This window comes from Aquarana catesbeiana, linkage group LG01 (assembly GCF_042186555.1).
Source record: "Aquarana catesbeiana isolate 2022-GZ linkage group LG01, ASM4218655v1, whole genome shotgun sequence".
Taxonomy (NCBI): Eukaryota; Metazoa; Chordata; class Amphibia; order Anura; family Ranidae; genus Aquarana; species Aquarana catesbeiana.
The window spans coordinates 123785671-123808115 of NC_133324.1; the positions used below are offsets into that span (position 1 = coordinate 123785671).

The 22445-nt window shown below is 41.1% G+C and overlaps 1 protein-coding gene across 1 annotated transcript in view; it reads left to right on the top strand.

The window, feature by feature from the left end:
* The window catches only part of ADAMTS6 (ADAM metallopeptidase with thrombospondin type 1 motif 6), a 504558-nt gene that overhangs the window by 252675 nt on the left and 229438 nt on the right, over positions 1-22445 (top strand). The window contains exon 9 of the mRNA XM_073623564.1: positions 528-633. Coding sequence (XP_073479665.1) covers positions 528-633 — 106 coding nt within the window. The remainder of the gene's footprint in view (positions 1-527; positions 634-22445) is intronic.

The window sequence follows — 22445 nt, forward strand, 5'->3', positions numbered from 1 at the left end:
TGAAAGATGTGTGTGCCAAAAACCAATAAGATGTATACATACTGCACACTCCATAGATTGTATTATCCAGGGGTCCAGTATTTTATTTTTCTTCTTCTGTAGTTTCCTACAGAAAAAAAATCTGAACACACTAAACTCAAACAGATCTGCTTAGAAAATAATGTGGATACTTCCCTTTTTCCGTTTTTTTTTTCTTCTGATTTTTGCTGCCTCAAGAATGTTAAACTAGAAATACTTTGTTGAATTCCCTCTTCTGGCTCAAGTTACTAGGTGGTCCCAAGTTACCAGAAGTAAAATTTATAAATCTAACCCCTAGTCTAGACATTTTCCAGCACTGACTGCAGTTCAAAAAATATTAATGTCTAGCCTGCAAAGTGAAATTCCCCCCAGTGATTTTGTAAATGGCTCGAAAGTTAACCTTTTGCCAACTGCTCCTTCTATATGTGGAGGTTATTAAAAAGAATCCAGGCATTTATAAGCCTGAAACACCTTGGCCTGACCCTTTGTGTCTCCTTCTGTTTATTTAGGCTTGGCCTCGGTGGCTGGAATGTGTGAGCCGGAGCGAAGTTGCAGCATTAATGAAGACATTGGCTTGGGTTCTGCATTTACCATTGCACATGAGATTGGTCACAAGTGAGTTGGAAAAAAAATCAAAATATGTTATTATGCAATCTGTTTTACATTGTTCCAGAGAATTACTTCCATTTCCAGCTTATTCACTGCTATGCATTTCACTGTCAGCGTCCTTAGCTTGGTTTTCTTCAGTATCTGTCTAGCAGCCGCTACAGTCTTTTCTGGCATTTTTAGATGATTGTAATTTTTTTTCCCTTCTTCATTTCTTCTTCTTAAAAAGGAAGTTTCATTAAAGTTGGACTCCAGTCAGATATGAAAACACTAATTAACGCAGTTTTGTAGTCATTAAAAAATAAAACATAACATATTTTTTAAAGTGTATTTCCACTTTTACAACCAAAGTGGTATAACTCCTAATTTATATTTGTTATTTGTCCCCATTCACATATCAGAACATGAAAAATGATTAAAAAATCACAACTTGCCTTTTTTGATGCTCTATTCTGGACCCTCCAGCATAGAAAATACTACATAGTTGATTTTGTTTATGAGGGGGCTGGGCAACTGTGTTTGTCATAATTAACCCCGCCTGTACTGTTCAGGCAGATCTTCATTATCAATTGTAACTAGATTTGAACACTGTCTATCCTAATAAAGGATTAAAGGTGTAGAGGCTGGGTTTTTTGCTATGTATGTTGATGAGGACAGACTTGGAACAGGCTCATTCAAACATTGTTCAAAAAACCTTGCAGTCAGCCATGACACCTCCTCCTGAGAAACATGTAAAAGATAAGAAATATAAAAAAAATAGGCATACCGTGTGAATGGGAACACGTAACAAACATATAGTGGGGTTTTCTCAAATTTGACTGCACAAGTAGAAATACACTTTAAAGTTATATCATCGTACTTTAAGTCTCTGCACAGTAGAAGAATGCAATGGTCAGCACTAAAAGCCATTCAGGCTCTGCTGCATGCAAGAGAGAGTGGGGAGAGAGGAGAGATTGCCCCATTAGTGTTCAGCTTCTTCTTTGTTGTCCAATGTCCTGTATATAGGTGCTGCCATGGAAGTCTCATATTTGTCTGTGCTGCCTGTCTGGATTGTCCAAATAATAAGACCGTCTACTGTTCCATTTTGTAGCCTTTTACACATAGAAAGAGAGTGTAATATAAATGAGCAGGGACTTCCCAGACTCCTGTATCATTAGCCATGGCATGAAATGAATACACATTTTGATAGTAAAAGTTGGACCTCTCATAATGGCTACAGAATGTATGCATACTTAAAGTGTTACTAAACACACAACAGTAAAATCAGTCTTTATATGCAGTAGAGCATGCTTGTCATACTCACTAAATGGTTAATCCTGCGCATTGTGTAAAAAGGCTATTTGATCCTGTCTTCTCTGACCCCCCTCCCCCCCTTCTTCTACAGTCCACAATCCATCTGCCAATAGTACAGAGCCTTAGGGACACTCTGCACATGCTCAGTTTAATATGTATTGCTAGAGATTTTTTTAGTAAGGGTGGATGTGATCAGCACAAGTCCAATCAGCACTGTCCAGACATGGAATCAGGGGTCCTGCAGCCATAGGACAGTCAGAGGAGAAAGAAAACTCTTCCTACAAGCTTTCACCAGTGCTCGGTTGGACACTGATAGAAGTCACAAGACTGTTGATGAGAAAAGGCAGTTTATAATTACTAAAATAATTGCATTTCCATGTTGTGTGTACTGTGGGAGAACCAGATATAGTGATTGCAGGGTCCTGGGTTTAGTAACACTTTATGAACTCAAGTTCAGATTATCTTAGTGCTTAAATCAATGAGAAATATAAGAAATTGTTATATGATTTAACCTTCCAGCAAATATCAAAACTGGAATACTAGTTTTGGGTGAAGGAGAACTGAAGGGGAACTAGAAAAAAAAGTGTGAAGGAGTAGGTGTGTAAGAAAACTAAGGTCATAAAGTAATTATTGTGGGGTTTGCTTAGTACATGTTGGTGTTTTTTTTTTGTCTTGACTTGTGTTTAAGTGGTAGAAATATAGAAGTGTAAGTGAAATTGTAGATTCACGTTAAAGATGACCTCCACCCAGAAATGTTCTTTGTTTTGGGGGATGGAAAACTGACGACGGATAATCAGTAAACTGATGCTTTAGCTGTCCAAAGTTTTTTTTGGGAGGACAGTGGTACACATAGAACATGATGACCAACTTAGATTTCTCCCCATTGCAAGGCTTCTTTTTCATCACTGTGGTTCAATCCTCAATGTCTGCACCGTCTACAACATATAAGCCAGTTGTTTTAAATCGAGCAACACTGGGTCAGACATCCTTGCTTCAAGCATTAAATGAACCTTCAGCTGAACCTAGGAACCAGACAGACTAGTGTGACTTACTTGTTATTCTCTTGCATCAAATTCTTCATTTCTGTGAAAATTTAAGGTGTCTTTTTCAACTTCCATTTTTAATCAGTGAGACTTCACACATGTATACCAGAGGATTCTTTAAACTGCGGTGATTACATTAATGGCATCAATCATGAGCCGTCTAATTATTATTTTAGCTTTTTAAATGTAGTGTCTAGATTACAAATGTCTAAAGTATTTCCTCTGCCTATCTAGTGCTGGACTGGTGCTACCTGTCTTATGAAAGGCAAACTGTTGCTTGAAATTTCCTCCCTTCAGTCTTAATTATTAGTGACAAGCTGGTCCTTTTAATAAAATCATATTCCTTTTATTTCAGTGTTGTTACAGCTGTGCAGATTTGTTTTCCATTCTTAGGATTTGATCTCATTAGTGTCACCTGTCCCCTCAAGCACACCTGAATCACATGACACTGATGTGATGTGTCAAAATCTGGGATGTAAGGACATTTGTTCTGCACAGAGAATTGGGGCTGAGGTCTGTCTAAGAAAAGACAATAAGGCTAAATTATGGTATATTATGTTATGATGGGATGCATTATATATGTGCTCTACATGTGTTTTACATGTGGTACATTCAAGCTTGGTAGCCAAAGGATATACTAGGTACTTCCAGGTATGGAGGAGCATGTGACTTCCTTCTTGTAATGGCACTGGGCCAAACAAAGCTGTTACACTGGAAGTCCATAGACCTGTGTATGATACAACTTCGGTAACTCTTAGCTTACACAGGACTTACCTTTTTCTTGACACCTAAATAGAGTGGCAGAGAAGCAAAGGGAGGTAAGTATTTGTTGCTGGGCAGGGCTGTATTAAAAGGTATCTTGTTGCTTACTTTAAGCTCATGCCCCATGGCTTGAAGTTTATAATTGTTTTGAGACACCTTAGAAACATATATGTGTTTGGTTATCGATACAACAATCCCTTGTCTTGGTATCAGGTAATGATTCTGGTATGTTCATTGTTTTAAGACAACAAAGTGACCAGAGCGCTCTGGCCACATTGTTGTTTTCTACATGTTGTCGAGGATGCTTTCCTTATCTGTTGTGCCTAGCTGTGGAACTCTTTGAGCCTCCATCCATCCATCCCCTCATCTATCCATCTCTAAATCTTACTCTGCACTGACAGGTTCCAAGGCTGCTGACCATCTAATTCCATCAATTTGAACCAAGAATCCACCTCATCTCCTACTCTGGAGCTACGCCATTATACTTAAAGGAGAAGTACAACCAAAGCTCGTTTGGCTGTACTTCTATAGATCACAGGAGTGCAGTTTGTACTGCACTTTTGTGACCTGTTTTTACCTGACAGCGGGCTAAAGCCCGCTGTTGGCTGACATCAGAGAGCCAGTCCAGACTTGGGCAAGATCGCGGCAATAAAGCTGGGATCCGCCCACATGCCTGGCACCTGGCTCAGGCTCTCAGCAAGCTGAGAGCCTAAGCCGGCCGCTCCTGCCCCTCCACAGCCCAGCACTCCAGTGAGCGAGGAGGGGGCAGAGCAGAGAGGGGTGATTGATGGTCACCAGCTCCCTGAGAACCGAACGATCGTCGGTGTTTGATCGCTTAGTTCTTGGTGTTAGAGCTAGCAGGGGACAGGTGCAACATCAGTCCTAGATAACTATGATTGTAAAAAAAAAAAAAAAAAAAAAAAAAACATATTTCTCTTTTAAGCACTTTACTTACTTTACTTTACCTACTTTACGCTGATAGACTTTTTTCTTTTTGTGTTAATTTTAAACCTTCTATTGCCATATTTTCAAAATGGAAACTACTGATGGGTTACAACTCAAATACAATTATTCAAGGTTGTATGAAAATGTTTTAAATGTACTGTAAAATAGTTTGGGTGCCCTTACAGTGATAGCATGATGTCTGGTTTCAAAAGTTCAATTACTGATAATATTGGCAGCCAAACTCCCTACAGACCTGGGCAATATTCTTTCTAGAGGTCTTCTGCCTTTCCCACTCACAATTATGAACCGTATAGTCGCATAGAGCCTCAGGTGCTGGTATTTATTTATTACAATTATTTATATAGTGGCATCAATTTATGCAACACTTATGCCCTGTATACACGACCGGACTTTCCGGCAGACTGGGTCCGACGGCCTTCCCCCAATGGACTTTCGGCGGACTTTTGGCGGACTTCCGACGGACGAACAGACTTGCCTACACATGACCAGACTTTCCGGCAGACTAGGTCTGCTGGTCTTACCAACGGACTTTCGACTGAGTTTTGGCGGACTTCCGAATGAACGGACTTGCCCACACATGGACTAAAGTCTGTTCATTTTGAACGTGACTTGGGTACGACAGGACTAGAAAAGGAAGTCAATCTTGCCGCTTTTATCATTGAGATTGACACCTTGCGAGCCCCGTCGCAGAGCATACCAGGCCCTTAGGTCTGGTATGGATTTTAAGGGGAACCCCCTACGCTGAAAAAATGGCATGGGGGTCCGCCCAAAATCCATACCAGACCCTTATCCGAGCACGCAGCCCGGCCGGTCAGGAACGGGGGTGGGGACGATCGAGCGCCCCCCCTCCTGAACAGTACCAGGCCGCATGCCCTCAACATGGGGGGGTGGGTGCTCTGTGGGAGGGGGCATCCTGCGGCCCCCCCACCCCAAAGCACCTTGTCCCGATATTGATGAGGACAAGGGCCTCTTCCCGACAACCCTGGCCGTTGGTTGTCGGGGTCTGCGGGCGGGGGGCTTATCGGAATCTGGGAGCCCCCTTTAATAAGGGGGCCCCCTGATCCCAGGCCCCCACCCTATGTGAATGAGTATGGGGTAAATCGTACCCCTAACCATTCACCTGGGGAAAAAAGTGTCATTAAAAAAACACACTACACAGATTTTAAAAGTAATTTATTAGGCAGCTCCGGGGGTCTTCTTCCGACTTCGGGGGTCTTCTTCTGACTTCTCCTCTCTCTCTGGCCTCTTCTCCCGGTGTTTGGTTCTTCTCCCGCTCTCCGGTTCTTATGCTGGGCTCCCCCGCTATCTTCTGCTCTTTTGCCGCACTTTTGCTAGCAGTGGCCCGGTCTTCTCCGTCGTAACAGTCCCAGTATGCCCCAGGACTGTGCTGTCATAAGGGGCGGGGGTTACCATGTGACATGCCTATATAAGTCATTGCGAACTGCGTACACGGCATTACAGCGGGAGGGAGCGTCGTGTCAACATCGGAAGAAGAGAAGAGGGAACAAGACGACGGAGAAGACCGGGCCACCGCTAGCAAAAGAGCGGCAAAAGAGCAGAAGATAGAGGAGGAGCCCGGCGGGAGATGAACCGGACACCCGGAAAAGAGGCCGGACACCAGGAGAAGTGGCTGGAGAGAGCGGAGAAGTCATAAGAAGACCCCCGAAGTCGGAAGAAGACCCCTGGAGATGCCTAATAAAGTACTTTTAAAACCAGTGTAGTGTGTTTTTTTATTGACAGTTTTTTCTCCACGTGAATGGGTAGGCATACGATGTACCCCATACTCATTCACATAGGGTGGGGGGCCGGGATCTGGGGGACTCCCGTATTCCGATAAGCCCCCCGCCCGCAGGGCCAGGGTTGTCGGGAAGAGGCCCTCGTCCTCATCAACATGAGGACAAGGTGCTTTGAGGTGGGGGGGCCGCAGGGCATCCCCCTCCCCCAAAGCACCCACCCCCCATGTTGAGGGCATGCGGCCTGGTACGGTTCAGGAGGGGGGCCCTCGCTCGTCCCCACCCCCATTCCTGACTGGCCGGGCTGCGTGCTTGGATAAGGGTCTGGTATTGATTGTGGGGGGACCCCCACACCGTTTTTTCAGCATAGGGGGTTCCCCTTAAAGTCCATACCAGACCTAAGGGACATTGTCGCCTCCCCTCTCGCGCTCACTGCAATAGGAAAATGTGTTTTTCCTATTGCAGCGAGCGCGAGATGTACAGTACCAGCGCTGGAAACATTCTCGCGGGTAGGTGCTGTAGCTGCCCTTGCGTCGTATTTGGTCTGTTGGACCAGCATACAGACGAACGGGCTTCCCGATAGGAACTGGGGCCGGCGGAGTTCCGGCGGGAAGATTTGAAACAAGTTTCAAATCTAAAGCCAATCGGATTTTCTACCGAAACAGTTAGTCGGAAGTCCGATGAAGCCCACACATGGTCGGATTGTCCGCCGGATTTGGTCCGTCGGACCAGTCCGGTCCAAAAGTCCGTTTGTGTGTACGTAGGCTTAAAACTATACATTCACATCAGTCCCTGCCCTCAAAGAGCGTACAGTATAAGGTCCCTATCTCACATACACAGTCACACACATTTAAACAGCAGCCAATTAACCTAGTAGGATGTCTTTGGCGTGTGGGAGGAGTACCGAGAGAAGACCCACCCAAGCACAGGAAGAACATGCAAAATAACAACATTTCAGATAGAAGACAAGAGTTTTATGTTCAGTGTATAGATTTCTCGTTGCCTTGTCTTATTTACAGACTACCATGATAGAGAAGGCATAGTAACATCATAGCAGGCCTAATGAAGGTTCAAAACTGTAGTTGTATATATTTATTTTGCTGTTGTTCAGTAAGCAAGCACCTTCTTTATTAGTGCTGTATTTAGGTTTGATCTCCTGAATATTTCAGCTCTAGCACTACCTATGTATCCTGGGTTGCTTTGCTCTTTCTTCCCACTCCATCCCCTGTTGCTTTCAGTTCATGACCTCTTGTACAAGAATTTATTTTAGCCTGGAAAATGCTTCCCTTTCTGTAGTTTACCCTGAAGGTGTCTGTCACATTTTTTTTTTGTCTTTACGACAACATACCATGCTCAAGGATACAGCCTTTCCTTTTAATGCCAATTCTGAAATAGAAAAAAAATAGTGGTTTATTAAGATATAGTTGTACAACATACATTTTACCAGATAATTAAAAACAATTGTCAATGTTCGGTAATAGTGCTCTCACATTTGCTTGCGGTTTCCTGAAGAAAAAAAAAGAGTCAAGCTAACATTGAAATGAATCTTTTAGGATATCTGAGCAGGGTTTTATTTACTCTTTCATGTCCTCAACAGATATTAAAAAGTACCTTCATCTACATTGTATCTGGAACTTGTGTGGCGTTTATTGGCATTCAGCTAGCAGATCTTCTATCTTTCTGAATTTGGAAAGGGGGCATTCATTAGTCTAGTCTAAGTGGGAAAACTGTTCACCCCTTTTACACCCCCATTTAATGGATCATAAATCTATCATGCACTGCAAACAATAGGTCAAACCCACTAATGCTTTTTTTTCTTTTAACACTTCTCTTCTTTTACTGCAACCACAAAAACATAAGACTACACAGAGCTTCCATCCTTGGTCAAATAACTTTATTTAACAAGTATCAGAGACACTCAGATCAGTTCTCCTTCGTTGATGCATTTCACCTCCTACTGTGGCCTAATCAAGGAGACAAAGAAAATAAAAAGACTGAAATGTGTGATATGTGATAGCACTGGACCGATAGAAATGAGAATTAGTTCTGATGGATTTACTATGAAGTGCATATTCCTTCAGAGTCTTCAAAGGAGCTGATCCCTGAAGAAAGTGTAGTGTGTGGACCTTGTCCTGGTCTTAGGCTGATATCTCTCTGATCAGGACAAAAGAATTGCTCAGCAGATGATAAACTCTTGGATGGGTACTTAGGAGAACTGTAGTGCAAGTATTGCGTAAAGGCTAAGTTCACCTTTTGCAACTTCTTTTTTAGTTAAGTTCATATTTACACAAAAATAACAATTGCACATATTTTTGCAGGTAAAAAATGTGCATTTATTATTTTTTTAGACAGAAGCCTGCAAAATATTGCACCCATGATAACAGATTGGATGGTGGATGCAGTGTCAGGCTCCTGCACACACTGCATACAGCTCTGTTGCCTGTAATTTGTATGGACTGTCTTTTTCAGAGCTGTAGGCAGTGTAAATGAACAATGAACAGGCTGATCATCATGGCTGCAGTTTATTCAAATTACAAGTCTGTCTGCCATGGTGGAAGATGGGACTTGTAGTTTATTCATTCATAGGTTCCTGTCAGCCCAGCACAGCCATGCCATTTTAAAAAAGTGATTGGGTTTCCATGACGATCCCCCGGCCACTGTAATATTGAGGGGGGAGATTGGGGGTCGAGGGGGGCAGGAGCTAGAACATGTTACATGTTCTATTCTAAATATGGGTGGAACATGTAACATGTTCCAAAGGTGAACTTATCCTTTAACCACTTCAGCGCCGGAAGGATTTACCCCCTTCCTGACCAGGCCATTGTTTGCGATACGGCACTGCATCACTTTAACTGACAATTGCGCTGCTGTGCGACAAAGTAACCAAACAAAATTTATGTCCTTTTTTTGCCACCAATAGACCTTTATTTTGGTTGTATTTGATTACCTCTGCGGCTTTTATTTTTTGCGCTATAAACAAAAAAAGAGCGTCAATTTTGAAAAAAAAACCCTATATTTTTTACTTTCTGCTATAATACATATCCCAAAAATAAAAATAAAAAATAAAAATGATTTATCAGTTTAGGTCAATATGTATTCTTCTACATATTTTTGGTAAAAAAAATCGCAATAAGCGTATATTGATTGGTTTGCGCAAAAGTTATAGTGTCTACAAAATAGGAAAAGATTTAGGGACTTTTAATTTTTTTTAATTGGTTTTACTGGTAATGGCGGTGATCTGCGATTTTTAGCAGGACTTCCACATTGTGGCAGACCAATCTGACTCTAATTGACACTTTTTGGTGACCAGTGACACCAATACAGTGATCAGTGCTATAAAAATGCACTGATTACTGTATAAATGACACTGGCAGGGAAGGGGTTAACACTAGGGGGTGATCAAGGGGTTAACTGTGTTCCCTATGTGTGTTTCTAACTGCAGGGGGAGGGGACTGACCTAGAGGAAGTGACGGATCGTGGTTCCTAGCTAATAGGAACTCACGTTCTGTCACCCCTCACAGAACAGAACAGGGATTTGTGTGTCCCAGTTCTGCCTCTCGTGCCCGCGATCGCTCGTGGCCGGCGGTCATCGCGACCATCGGCCACGAGCATCGGGAGCGTACACGCGCCTGCTATCCCGATTCCGCGAGCCAACGTATAGCTATGACGGCTTGCGGGATCGTGCTGACCTGCCGCAGTAGAATGAAGGCCGCTGGTCAGCAAGGGGTTAATATAGATCCAATAGTGAATTCCTTTGTGATTCTAATAATATCTTCTGCTCAAGCCCTGAAGAAGGGGGAGCCTCCCCGCCCCCAAAAAAGTGCTGACTGTATGTAGCCTCCCTGGCGGCTTTCCCGAGTGTGGCTCGGGGTTAAAATTCAGGACCGTTAGCGGTAACCCCGAGCCACACTCGGGATTACATCGCAGGATCCTGGTGTGGCTTTACTTACCTTGTCCCCGGGATCCTGCGATGTCCCCCGCTGTGTCTGCGGGCTCCGTCCTCCTCCGAAGCCTCTCCGTGCCAGGCTCCGTTCCCTGCGAGCGGCGCGACGTACAGGGGCGGAGCCTGGCGACAAATTCAAAAAATTGTAAAATCATAACACATACAGTACTGTAATCTTACAGATTACAGTACTGAATGAAATTATTTCACATCCCTTTTGTCCCCAGTGCTTTGTCCTATGCCCTGCATGCAGTTTTATGTTATATATACTGTTCTTTCTGCCTGGAAACTGGAGATTGTCCATAGCAACCAAAAAGTGTCCCTTTACATCAAAAGTGGCTTTAGACCAGCTAGAAAACAGCGATAGTAAATTAGAACACTTGCAGAATTGAGCGATAGTGAATCGTGGGGAAATTTATTTTATTATTAATTTTTTTTTTTTTTATTATTTATTTTTATTTATTATATTATAATTTATGTTTTTGTGTTTCAAACTTTATCATACCCGGGATATCTACTAGACTCTTGTTTGGACAGATTTAAGTGTGTTATTGTTAAGAATTACAGACCTACAATATAAAACGCCAAATTTCCATGCAAAATAATTGTACCGCTTTCAGCACCTAAAATCCGAAATAATCATACCGCCAGGGAGGTTAATGCTCTTAACCAATAAATGTTTCTAAAAGACCTTTAAGTGATATTCCCCTTTGTACTTGGTGCTCCTCAAAACCCATCTAAGAGAAAGAAAATATCAAGATTCTATGTATAATGAATATCATATCACACAGTTCTCCATTTACATTATTGCCTATCTTAATCCACCCCTCCCTTCCCACCACCACTACTTCACGTATTAAAAACAAAACTGTGTATTAAAATCGCAATATTAGACCAAATATACCTAACACTAAAGACACTTCAAACTTTAATGCAAAAAGCATTGGAAGGGGCCTGGAGAGGTGCTGTGGAGTTGAATGACCACTCTTTACTGCTTTACATTTACAGTAATCTATAGGTAAGAAGAAAACATGGATGCAAAAAACATTTTGATCAATAGTTCATTTTTTTCTTGAGTTTTAAACATGAGACTAAAAAGATGGAGAATGGTGAAGGAAACTGGGACAGAGGAATTTGATTACAAAATAGGGACAATTAGGAGCTTTTTCTGTAATGTTGGTGGTAGGACTAATGACCAGCCCTGGAGTTCTGTTAGTGGTATGAATTATCTTGATTATTTTCTATGAGATATGGTGAATGAGCAGTCATTTCCAACAGTCCTTTATCCGGTAGCTACTGCTTCTTCCATCAGTTTGTCAGATCTGATATGTCCCATGTACTGTAATAAATGATCAACCTATACTACTACAGTTCATATATATTCAGCATACCTCCCAACAGGGACACCTGTTAGCAAAAGTATGTAGGCATAAGACAGACCCCCCCTGCCAAACTCCCTTAAAGGAGAATTATGCAAAAAAAAAAAAAAAAAAAAAAAGATTAGTTAAACCCACAAGTGCTTTTTTTCTACCACTACTATCCCTTTATACTGGCTATTATAATATACAAACACAGCAATTTAGAACTTGGATTAGAGGTTTAGCACTGTGAAACACATTTTGAAAGATAAAAACATGCATTTTATATACAACTATAAAGACCAGATCAAAATGAGGGACAAATGAAGAGGACAGAAGGACAGAGGGACTTTGTTCCAAATCAGGGACAGTCCTTCGAAATCAGGGACAGTTGGGAGCTATGCATTTAGTTCCTGGGCTGCCATAGTGGTACTGAGTTGGTTTGCAGTCTCAAATGTTGGCTGCATACATATATTTTGTTTGCTATGCATTAAATGCAGATGCTGATTTTGAACCCACTTTTGGCCCTGACCATAGGTGGGATCCAGTGCGTTTTTGACTTCAGTTGTTTATATGAAATAGCATTTGGTGCCAAAAGAAAGTTTGAAAAAAAAAAAAAGCCACCTCAAATGCCCTTAATCTTGACCCTGAACTAACCCTTATGGTGATCCTGACACTTAACCCTACCAAAACCCTGAAATATTTTCTAACCCCTAAAATTGACCTCCCCCCCCAAACACATAAACATAACTCCTGACCCATTTCTTAAAGTGATTGTAAAGGCTTGTTTAAAAAAAAAACAAAAAAAAAAAAAACAAACATGTTATGTTATGTTATGGATCCCTCTTTGCTGCTCCTGGCCCCTCCCTCCTATCAGTCAGCAGCTTCCTATGGGGGCACTGGAGCCGAGTCACAGCTCTGTTTGTCCATTCAGACACGGAGCCCTAACACAGCCCCGTCCCCTCTCTCCCCTGATTGGCTGACTGTCTTTGATTGACAATAGTTCCGCTGCCGTGTCTTAGCCAATCAGGAGGAGTGTCCCGGATGGCTTAGACACTCGTGGACCTCGCTAGAGAGAGATGGGGCTCAGTTAAGTAATTAGGGGGGCTGAGGGGGGCTGTTACACACAAAAGGTTTTTTTTATGTTAATGCATAGAAGGCATTAGGACAGTGTTTCTCAACTCCAGTCCTCAAGGCGCCCCAACAGGTCATGTTTTCAGGATTTCCATTATCTTGCACAGGTGATTTGATCAGTTTCACTTCCTTAGTAATTACCACAGCCGATTCATCTGAGGGAAATCCTGAAAACATGATCTGTTGGGGCGCCTTGAGGACTGGAGTTGAGAAACACTGCATTAGGATAAAAACCTTCTGCCTTTACAACTCCTTTAAACAAAATCCTTGAACCTCAAAGTGGAACTTCACTCTCTCAGTCAATATTGACTATTTTGAATCCTTATGCTGCTAGCATTAGTAAATAGATAGGAAAGTATATCATATTTACTGTTTTTTAAACAGTTTTTTTTTACATTTCTTCAGTTACTTTCTAGTTTCTAGGCCTAGGCAACTGATGTCATACATCCCAGGAGTTAAGTTAAGCACACCCTCCTGCCCGTATGCCTGCCCTAAGGGCAGATGGATTCCAGGAAGTAATTGCTACATGAATTATCTGCCCTTACTCAAGATGGCCACAGCCAGAAATGCTAGGGGGTGTTTTTCTAACTGATTTCTCAGCAATATAAAGCATGAAGACATGAATGGATGAGCGAGTTTGCTTTGAATATTAAAAATGAATTAAATATGACTTTTGGTTTGTGGTAGTCATACACAGTATATTTTTGCTTTATCTCACTCTAGCACTTAACCATCATCTCACTCTCACCTTAAAGGGGTTGTAAACCCACGTGTTTTTTCACCTTAATGCATCCTATGCATTAAGGTGAAAAAACTTCTGACAGTGACTGCGCCCCCCAGCCCCCTGTTTTACTCACCTGAGCCCTTCATTCCCTCGGCGGAGACACACTGGACCTCTCTGCCTGGGGTTCCCGCTCTTGATTGGGTAGACTGATAGCAGCACAGCCATTGGCTCCCGCTGCTGTCAATGAAATCCAATGATGCGAGCGCCGAGGGTGGTGGGGCCGAGCCCAGTATTCTGTGTCTATGCACGCAAATGCTGGACTTGGGAGTGCGCCCACAAGGTAACCCCCCGGGAGAGCGATTCTTCCATGGGGTTTACCGATGCAGGGAGGACCCGCAAGCGCCACCGGGGGACCCCAGAAGACGATGATCAGGGCCACTCTGTGCAAAACGAACTGCAGAGTGGAGGTAAGTACGATATGTTTGTTATTTGAAAAAAAAAAAATGAAGGTTTATAACCACTTTAACTTTTAACCTGACACTAAGCCTTACGTTAATAGTGGGGTGTTGTCTTGCGTTATACAGTAAAGAAAAGCTTTATTTAACCACTAGCCGACCAGCTCATGCAGCAGGTCAGCTTTCCTGTGCGAACCGACGTACCTGTACGTCCGCCTGTGAAGGGATGCTAGCGGGGGGCGCGCGCCGCCGGAGCATGCTCACGGGTATCACGGACGACCTGCGATCACGGTGAGGAGAGGCAGAATGGGGAACTGTAAATGTAAACAAGGCGATTCCCTGTTCTGCGAGATGAAATGTCAGAAATGTCAGAGCTCTACTGTTCCCAGTGATTGGGAACAGTGATCTCTGTCATGTCCCTGGTAGCCCATCCCCCCTACAGTTAGAGCACACTTAGGGAACGCACTTAACCCCTTGCTCGCCCCCTAGTGTTAACCCCCTCCCTGCCAGTGTAATTTTTGACATTGATCAGTGCATTTTTATAGCACTGATTAATGTCATAACGTCACTGGTCCCCAAAAAGTGTCATTTGGGGTCCGATTTTTCACCGCAATGTCGCAGTCCCACTAACAATCACAGATCGCCGCCATTACCAATAAAAACAATAAAAAAATAAAAGTCCGTAAATCGATCCCGTAGTTTGTACGCGATAACTTCTGCGCAAACCAATAAATATATACGCCTATTGCAATTTTTTACCAAAAATATGTAGAAGAATATATATCGGCCTAAACTGATGAATACATCTTTTTTTTTTTTTTTTTGTGGATATGTATTATAGCAGAAAGTAAAAAAAAAACTTTTTTCAAAATTGTCGCTCTTTGTTTATACCACAAAAAATAAAAACCACAGAGGTGATCAAATACCACCAAAAGAAAGCTCTATTTGTGGGGGAAAAAAAAGGACGTCAATTTTGTTTGGGTACAATTACGTCGTACGACCGCGCAATTGTGAGTTAAATCGATGCAGCTGGTCATTAAGGGGGCAAATCCTTCCAGGGCTGAAGTAGTTAATTAGACCTCCCAAGCCATGGCAGAATACAGATCCTCATGGTTTCAAAGCTTGTGTAAAAGACACAGCTTTACAATATCCATTTATTTTTTTATTTTTTGGACATTTTTTTTTACTGTTGTAATAATTCTATGAAATGTGCCACTATTCTCTGAGTTTTATTTATTTTTCTTCTAATATGAGATCAAGGAACCACAGTCATGCAAGGATGATCCATATCTCGTGACAAGTATGTTCTAGAAGTGCCACTATGAAAAATACCCATCATTACTTTGCAAAGACTTTGCTGGCATAATCTTCAAAAGTTTTGTTACTCTTATAATGGTTATTTTGTAGGCTTAACAGTATTAGTATCTTACTTAGCTTTCTGCTGTCTTTTTTTTTTTTTTTTGTAATTGTTTCCATCTGAGATAACATACCGTGTGTATGATCTATGACAGCATAAAACAGCAATTGTAGGTAGTTAATCTCAATTGTACTGTATAAGATGCAAATACAGTAGGTATTAGACTTTGTATTTCAAGTCTAAAATTGGTATATCCATTCCCTATTTTTTTGCTATAGTTAGTTGGCAAATCTTATAGACAGACACGATCCTACTATTACACTAAAATAAGTGCAGATTTGGGTTTTCTGCTATCGCAGTGCATTGGAAGCTCATTCTAAATGAATTGGCTGCTTTGATGCAAGCCATGTTAACACACAAAATACATCATATTAATGTGTTTGGTAATGAACCGCAGTAAACTGCAAAGGTCAGAGGACCCCAATGTCAAAGAGTCGTCTATTAAATTCTGCAGTGAAGGGCAGATGACAGGAGGTACAGTCTTATGTCTCTGGATTGACACTCAAAATGTGTCTAGATTTATATATATTTATTTTTTATTTATACAGTGCCAAAATATTACTTTGTACTCTACAGAGTATAAACACTATATTACCAAAAGTATTGGGATGCCTGCCTTTACACGCACATTTAATTTAATGGCATCCCAGTCTTAGTCCATAGGGTCCAATATTGAGTTGGTCCACCCTTTGCAAGTATAACAGCTTCAACTCTTCTGGGAAGGCTGTCCACAAGGTTTAGGAGCAGGTCTATGTTTGACCATTCTTCCAGAAGTGCATTTGTGAGGTCAGGCACTAATGTTCGACGAGAAGGCCTGGCTCGCAGTCTGCACTCAAATTCATCCCAAAGGTGTTCTATCGGGTTGAGGTCAGGACTCTGTGCAGGCCAATCAAGTTCCTCCACACCAAATGCGCTCATTCATGTCTCTATGGACCTTGCTTTGTGCACTGGTCCAAATAATTTGGTGGAGGGGGGATTATGGCGTGGGGTTGTTTTTCAGGGGTTGGGCTTGGCCCCTTAGTTCCAGTGAAGGGAACTCTTAAGGCGTCAGCATACCAAGACATTTTGGACAATCTCAAGCTCCAACACTCGAAAAAGAAAGAACCCTCAAAGTAAAGCCTATATATGCTAATATAAATGAGAATAAACATGAAAGGTTTGTGTATCCCCATCAAATGGATGAGGAGGGAAAAAACAATAGGAGCGGAAGCTTTCGGCAAAAATCATTTATGTGTAACTCAAGAATAAAAAACCTGAATTTAGCTCAACCACCTCCAATCTCAAGCTCCTAACTTTGTGGAAACAGTTTGGGGATGGCCCCTTCCTGTTCTAACATGACTGCACACCAGTGCACAACGCAAGGGCCATAAAAACATGGATGAGAGAGTTTGGGGCAGAGTAACTTAATTGGCCTGCACAGAGTACTGATCTCAACCCGATAGAACACCTTTGGGATGAATTAGAGCGGAAACTGCGAGCCAGGCCTTCTCATTCACATCAGTGCCTGACCTCACAACTGGGCTTCTGGAAGAATGGTCAAACATTCCCATAAACACACTCCTAAACCTTGTGGACAGCCTTCCCAGAAAAGTTGAAGCTGTTATAGCTGCAAAGGGAGGGCCAACTCAATATTGAACGCTAACGACTAAGACTGGAATGCAATGAAAGTTCATGTGCGTGTAAAGGCAGGCATCCTAATACATTTGGTAATATAGTGTAGATCCATTTGGTTCTGGTCCCCTCTAGGATATCATACCACACTCACAACAAAACCAGTTTTGGAAGGAAAAAAACATGTATTGGTTTGTGCGAGCAAACTAAAGCCTTTGGAAGAAACCCAGTCTGACACAGGGACAAGAAGCAAACTCGATGTAGAGAGGGATTCAGGTGTAGTACTGTAGATGCCTACAGAGAAGGAAACTTGATCTCCCTATCTAAACCATTTGCTCTGGTTGAAGCATATTTCTTTACTTGTAGCTCTATGACATAAAAAGTGGATATCCACTTTTAATGTCAAATTGAAAAAAACAAACTTGGACTCAAGAGCCTATTAATGTGGTATGTTTAGAAAAAAAAATCATTTTTTGTCTGCAGTAGAACAAACCCTATATATTTTTTATCATGTGTTAGTACAGCGTCACATCATTTTCACTTGTCTTTGTAAACTGGAAGCCCCTGGTGCAATTATGTTTTATTCAGATACTGTGGACATTATTTAGCCTGCTCTTTATATTGCTACAGTACATTAGATTGATTAATGCACAGTTGAAACGTATGCCTGGAGAGTAAGAAAATTCCTGGGGGCAGAGCAGGCTGTGACATGTGGGTTCTTTTACGTTCACATTAAAGGGTTTACAGTATTCTTCTCAAGAAAACTATCTGACACCACTGAAGTTATGTTGTCAAGGCTACAATGAAGAAAAAGCTCTAAAGGGCAACAGACGTTGTGTTATAGGTACATTTTCAAATGCGGTCGCTCTTAGAGAAACGTCTGACACTGAAAAGGCTACCACACAGGAAGCTGTCAAGGAATCACTAAATGAGATCAGATGGCAAAGAAAGAGACAGCACACAGGAATTAGAAAGTAGTTAGCTTAGAGGTGGGAGGTGTTAATGTTCGAGGGTCCACTGGGTGTCCAGTGAAAACTGGAGCATAACACGCACACATGGTGGGTGTGATTATATCCTTGGCAGCTAAAAGTTCTATTTGTTATACATAGTGATAAGCACTCATTGTATATATTAGGTACCCCTCATGAGGGATAATTTTTAAAGGAGGAAATGAAAAAAAAATAGCATAAATAATCATTATAGCATTATATTCTTTTACATCAAGATTAAATGATTTATAATCCCAAAACACTAGTATAAAAAGTTGTATTTTGATACTTAATGGAAGTTTTACCTGTCTGCCTCTTTTTTGATAAAGTCAAACAAATTTCTGTTTTCTAACAGATTTGTTTTGTTTATTTGTCTCTTCCCTTGTTCACAATTTTATTATTATTATTGCTAATTTACAGGATTTATATAGCGCCAACAGTTTGTTCAGAACAATAAAAACAGTTACAATACAATACAAGGGGGCTATTAGGACCCTGCTCATAGGAGCGCACAATTTAATAGGGTGGGGAAAGTGGTACAAAAGGTAATAACTTTGAGGTATGAGCTGGTGGTAGAAGTAAAAGTTCAGTTGGTAGGTGGAGTCAGGATAGGCTTCCCCGAAGAAATGAGTTTTCAGGGATCGCCTAAAGGTGGACAGAGTTCACATACTGTCATTTTTGTGTATAAAATCGGTAAAAAATTGAAATGAAACATAAATAATGTATATGTAAGCATAGAATCATAATTTAAATATATTGTAGTTTAGTTGTGGGGGCTGCGGGCATTTGTTTTTTTTTGTATTTAAGTTAAATACATTTGCTGCAAGTACAGAAAATGCCCGTTGATCCTGAGGGAAATCAGTATCCATGTAAATTCCTGTTTACTGGAAATCTCAAACAATTTTATCAGCTTTCCCAGATATTTTCTATGAACTACATAACCACTACACTCTATGTAATGGAGATAAACAGAATAAGGGGTATTTTTAGATCAGTTCAGATGAGTAGCCTAGGGTGACAACACTCTTCCTTCATAGATAGAGATGGGTGACTGAGTGCTTTCAATTAGGACAGGAAGTGTTTTACTGGCAGGATGACCTGGGTGAAAATAACGGAAAAAAAGCATTGTAAGATGCAATATATTACTTTTTTTGTTTTTAGGTTTAGATAGGCTTTAATGATAATGGTACATAATGCAGGTTCAGCCCCAATTCCAATCACTATTCAAGTCTTGCCACCTCCATAACATTTCCAAGATGCTCCCCTTCTTAACCAACAACACCCCCAAGCTACAAGCTACTAATCCACTCACTTGTTATCTCTCTCCTTGATTATTGCAGCTGCCTTCTCATTAGCCGACCTCTTCAGTCTATCATAAATGCAATGGCCAAACTCCTCCATCTTACCAACCACACAGTGTCCTCCATCCCTCTTTGACATTCCCTCCACTGATTTCCTCTCCTCCAACGAATAAAATTCAAAATACTAACAACAACATACAAAGCAACGCACAAGTCTGCCCCAAGCTACAACTCCAACCTCATCTCAAAATATCATCTAACCCTCCTCCTTGCTCCTCCCAAAACTTCTTCTCTCTAGCTCCCTCATCAACTACTCCCATGCTCTGTCTGCTATTGGGTAATCCTGGAAAACTCTTCACTTCAGAGAAACCTATGCCATCTCTACCTAACAACTAGAACATTGCTTTGTCCATCTATTCGTCCCACACATTTATTAGCTTTTGTTAATAACTTGCCTTTCCGTTTTAGATTGTAAGTTCTCACAAACAGAATCCTTCATGCCCCACTTGTATCGAACTATATTGTAACTGTTCCATCATACTTCATTGTGTACAGTGCTGCACACACTGGTGGCCCTATATAAATCCTGTATAATAATAATAATAATAATAATAATAGTAACACTGGCCATTTATTGACTGGACAAAAATGCAGAACTTTGCTATTCTACTAACAAACTGGAACCTCTTTGGGTCTCCTGTTTAGTCCTTAGACATAGCATCCTGTCCACTGTTTCAGATTCCTGTCTTCAGAACATGCAAATTATATGTACTGTATCAACACAGACATAAACAGTCATTGTTGGGAAAAAAGAGTGGTCTCAAATACTTGTAGATAGCAGTGAACTCTCTGCCAGTTATTGGCAGATGAGTGCTTTCAGATCTCCTAGCTACAAGACACAGAAATCAATTTATAAAGCGGTGGCATTTTCTAACTGTGGTTACACTGCTTCTTAAAAAAAAATTACATTTATAAAGCACAGCTTTATGCTTTACAGACATGATTTCCACTTTGCTTGCTTTGGGGCTCTGAAGTGCCCTTTGTTTTAAATACGAAAGGTGGAGGAGGAAAACTGTCACATGACTTTGATAGGTCACATTAGAGGGTTCAACTATACGTAAGTGTTCTCTCAACTTCTCTGCAAGCTCTACACCGCAACCTGCATTTTATTAATGAAACTTAAAATGCAAGTGCAGTGTGGAGTAACACTGGTATGTCCTGTGGACAGTTGTGTCTACTCTGTTATAAAATGGTCCCATAGTCTGGCCTTTGAGTGGATCAGGCTAATGGTATATTTTGCCCCCTCCCCCATTTTGATTCAGAAATGCTAGGAAATATTGTACAGTTGTTCTACAGTTCATTTATCCTATTCTGTTTTTTATATATTATTAGCTGTCATTGTTATTTTGTCATTAGGTGAAGAAAAGAAAGCTACTGTATTTCTTAGAAAGTCCTTGCTGGTATTTTTACTAGTTTTTTCTTTCTCTCGAAGAATATACAGTTACCACATCCGACTTTCGTCGCGCATGTACAGCTTGTAGCCTGTTTTCACCCTACAGAGAGCCAGCCATTCATTTTCTTGCTTGTATGAATAATTACCGCTTGCCTGTCTATCTACTTACGTGGTGAATTTGATTATTATGTCTCGTGTCTGTTTCTGTTATAAAAACATTCTAGCTCTGTAGATGTGAACAGAATACTTCTTTGGGGTTTTAGCCATTATGATTTATTGCCTAAGTAGGCTGAAATGTCATAAATGTGAAGCTTAGAAAAACAGTTTTGGTTTCTGTGATGTGGTTGAGTTTGTATTAAATGGGAATCATGTCTTAGCATTGCATGGAAAATATACTTCTCAAGGTAGAATTTTCTGAACTCTAAATGAATACTTCACACACCCAAACATTCTATTAATACTTGTGTATACTGAAGGCTTCTATCTTGGGGAGATAGGTCAATAGAGAGTCCAACATCACTCTGTAATTCTAGTCTTCCTGTTTCTGTATATTGAATCCATATGTATATTAATGTTGTACCACAGCTCATTGACAGTAGCTTTTCTTAGAGTCCAAAATGTAAATATTTGAAGTTATTTTGCCCTATAAACTGTATACCATTGTGTGTGCTTGCCAAATTGGGTTTTGGAGTAATTTCCTTCACATGGGCATGGTCTTTTTTTTACCGTGTCCAAATTTTTTGAGAGGATCCATTTAACAAAATCTGCTTGTTAAAACACATACTGGATGCTTATGTTCCTTGGAAACTCCTTAGCAAGATCTCCAAACCCATGTTTCCAGTCCTTACTAACTCTGAATGCAAGGGGCTTTCACACTTGCTGCTCAAGCCGAATCTGTGCTTTGCTTATACAGGCCAAAGCAACAGGTTCACTTTAATGCAGACTTCCCCAGAAGTTCATTCTTACCTTTACTTTCTACCACCACTTTTCTATTCAGTCACCAAGAGTGAAAACATAGCCCTGTTTAAGCTATGCAACACTGGATTTCCTGTGTGACTGTACTAATTGGCCGAGCTGTGTCATGACTCACATGCTCCTGAAGTACTAGGTAGCTCCCTAGGAAGTTCTAGGTAGTTCATAATTTTATATGAAATTGGTTTAAATTGTATGTGTAGCCACTTTTTTGTTTTGGATAGAGTAGGGAAGGATTAAAACCTAGCAGTTTGTTTCTTGCTGTCTTTTTCCCATTGGGGGGATTTCCCTTCACTTCCTGTCATGGACACACAACAAAAAAGTAAGAGGAAATCCATTCAAAGTTATATTTTTAGGCAGTTTTTACCAAAACAGGCATCCTTATTGGAAGGGTTCTCCTCACCTCTTCTTCTGGTGACAACTCTAACATTTTTGGTAAAGTAGAGAGGGTAAATCTATCCAGCGAGGATACAGACAGCATTGAAAGCTTGACAGTGATTATAATCACTTCCTGCTCTATCAGAAAGAAAAAGTTTTGGCTTTAAATACATTTTAAGAATGTGTCTTCTCTCCAGGTTCCTTTGAACTATGAAGCATGGCTACCCTGTTCTCGGTTCTATTTATATTATGTCTGAATGCCTAGTTTATCTTACAAAGATAATAAGAA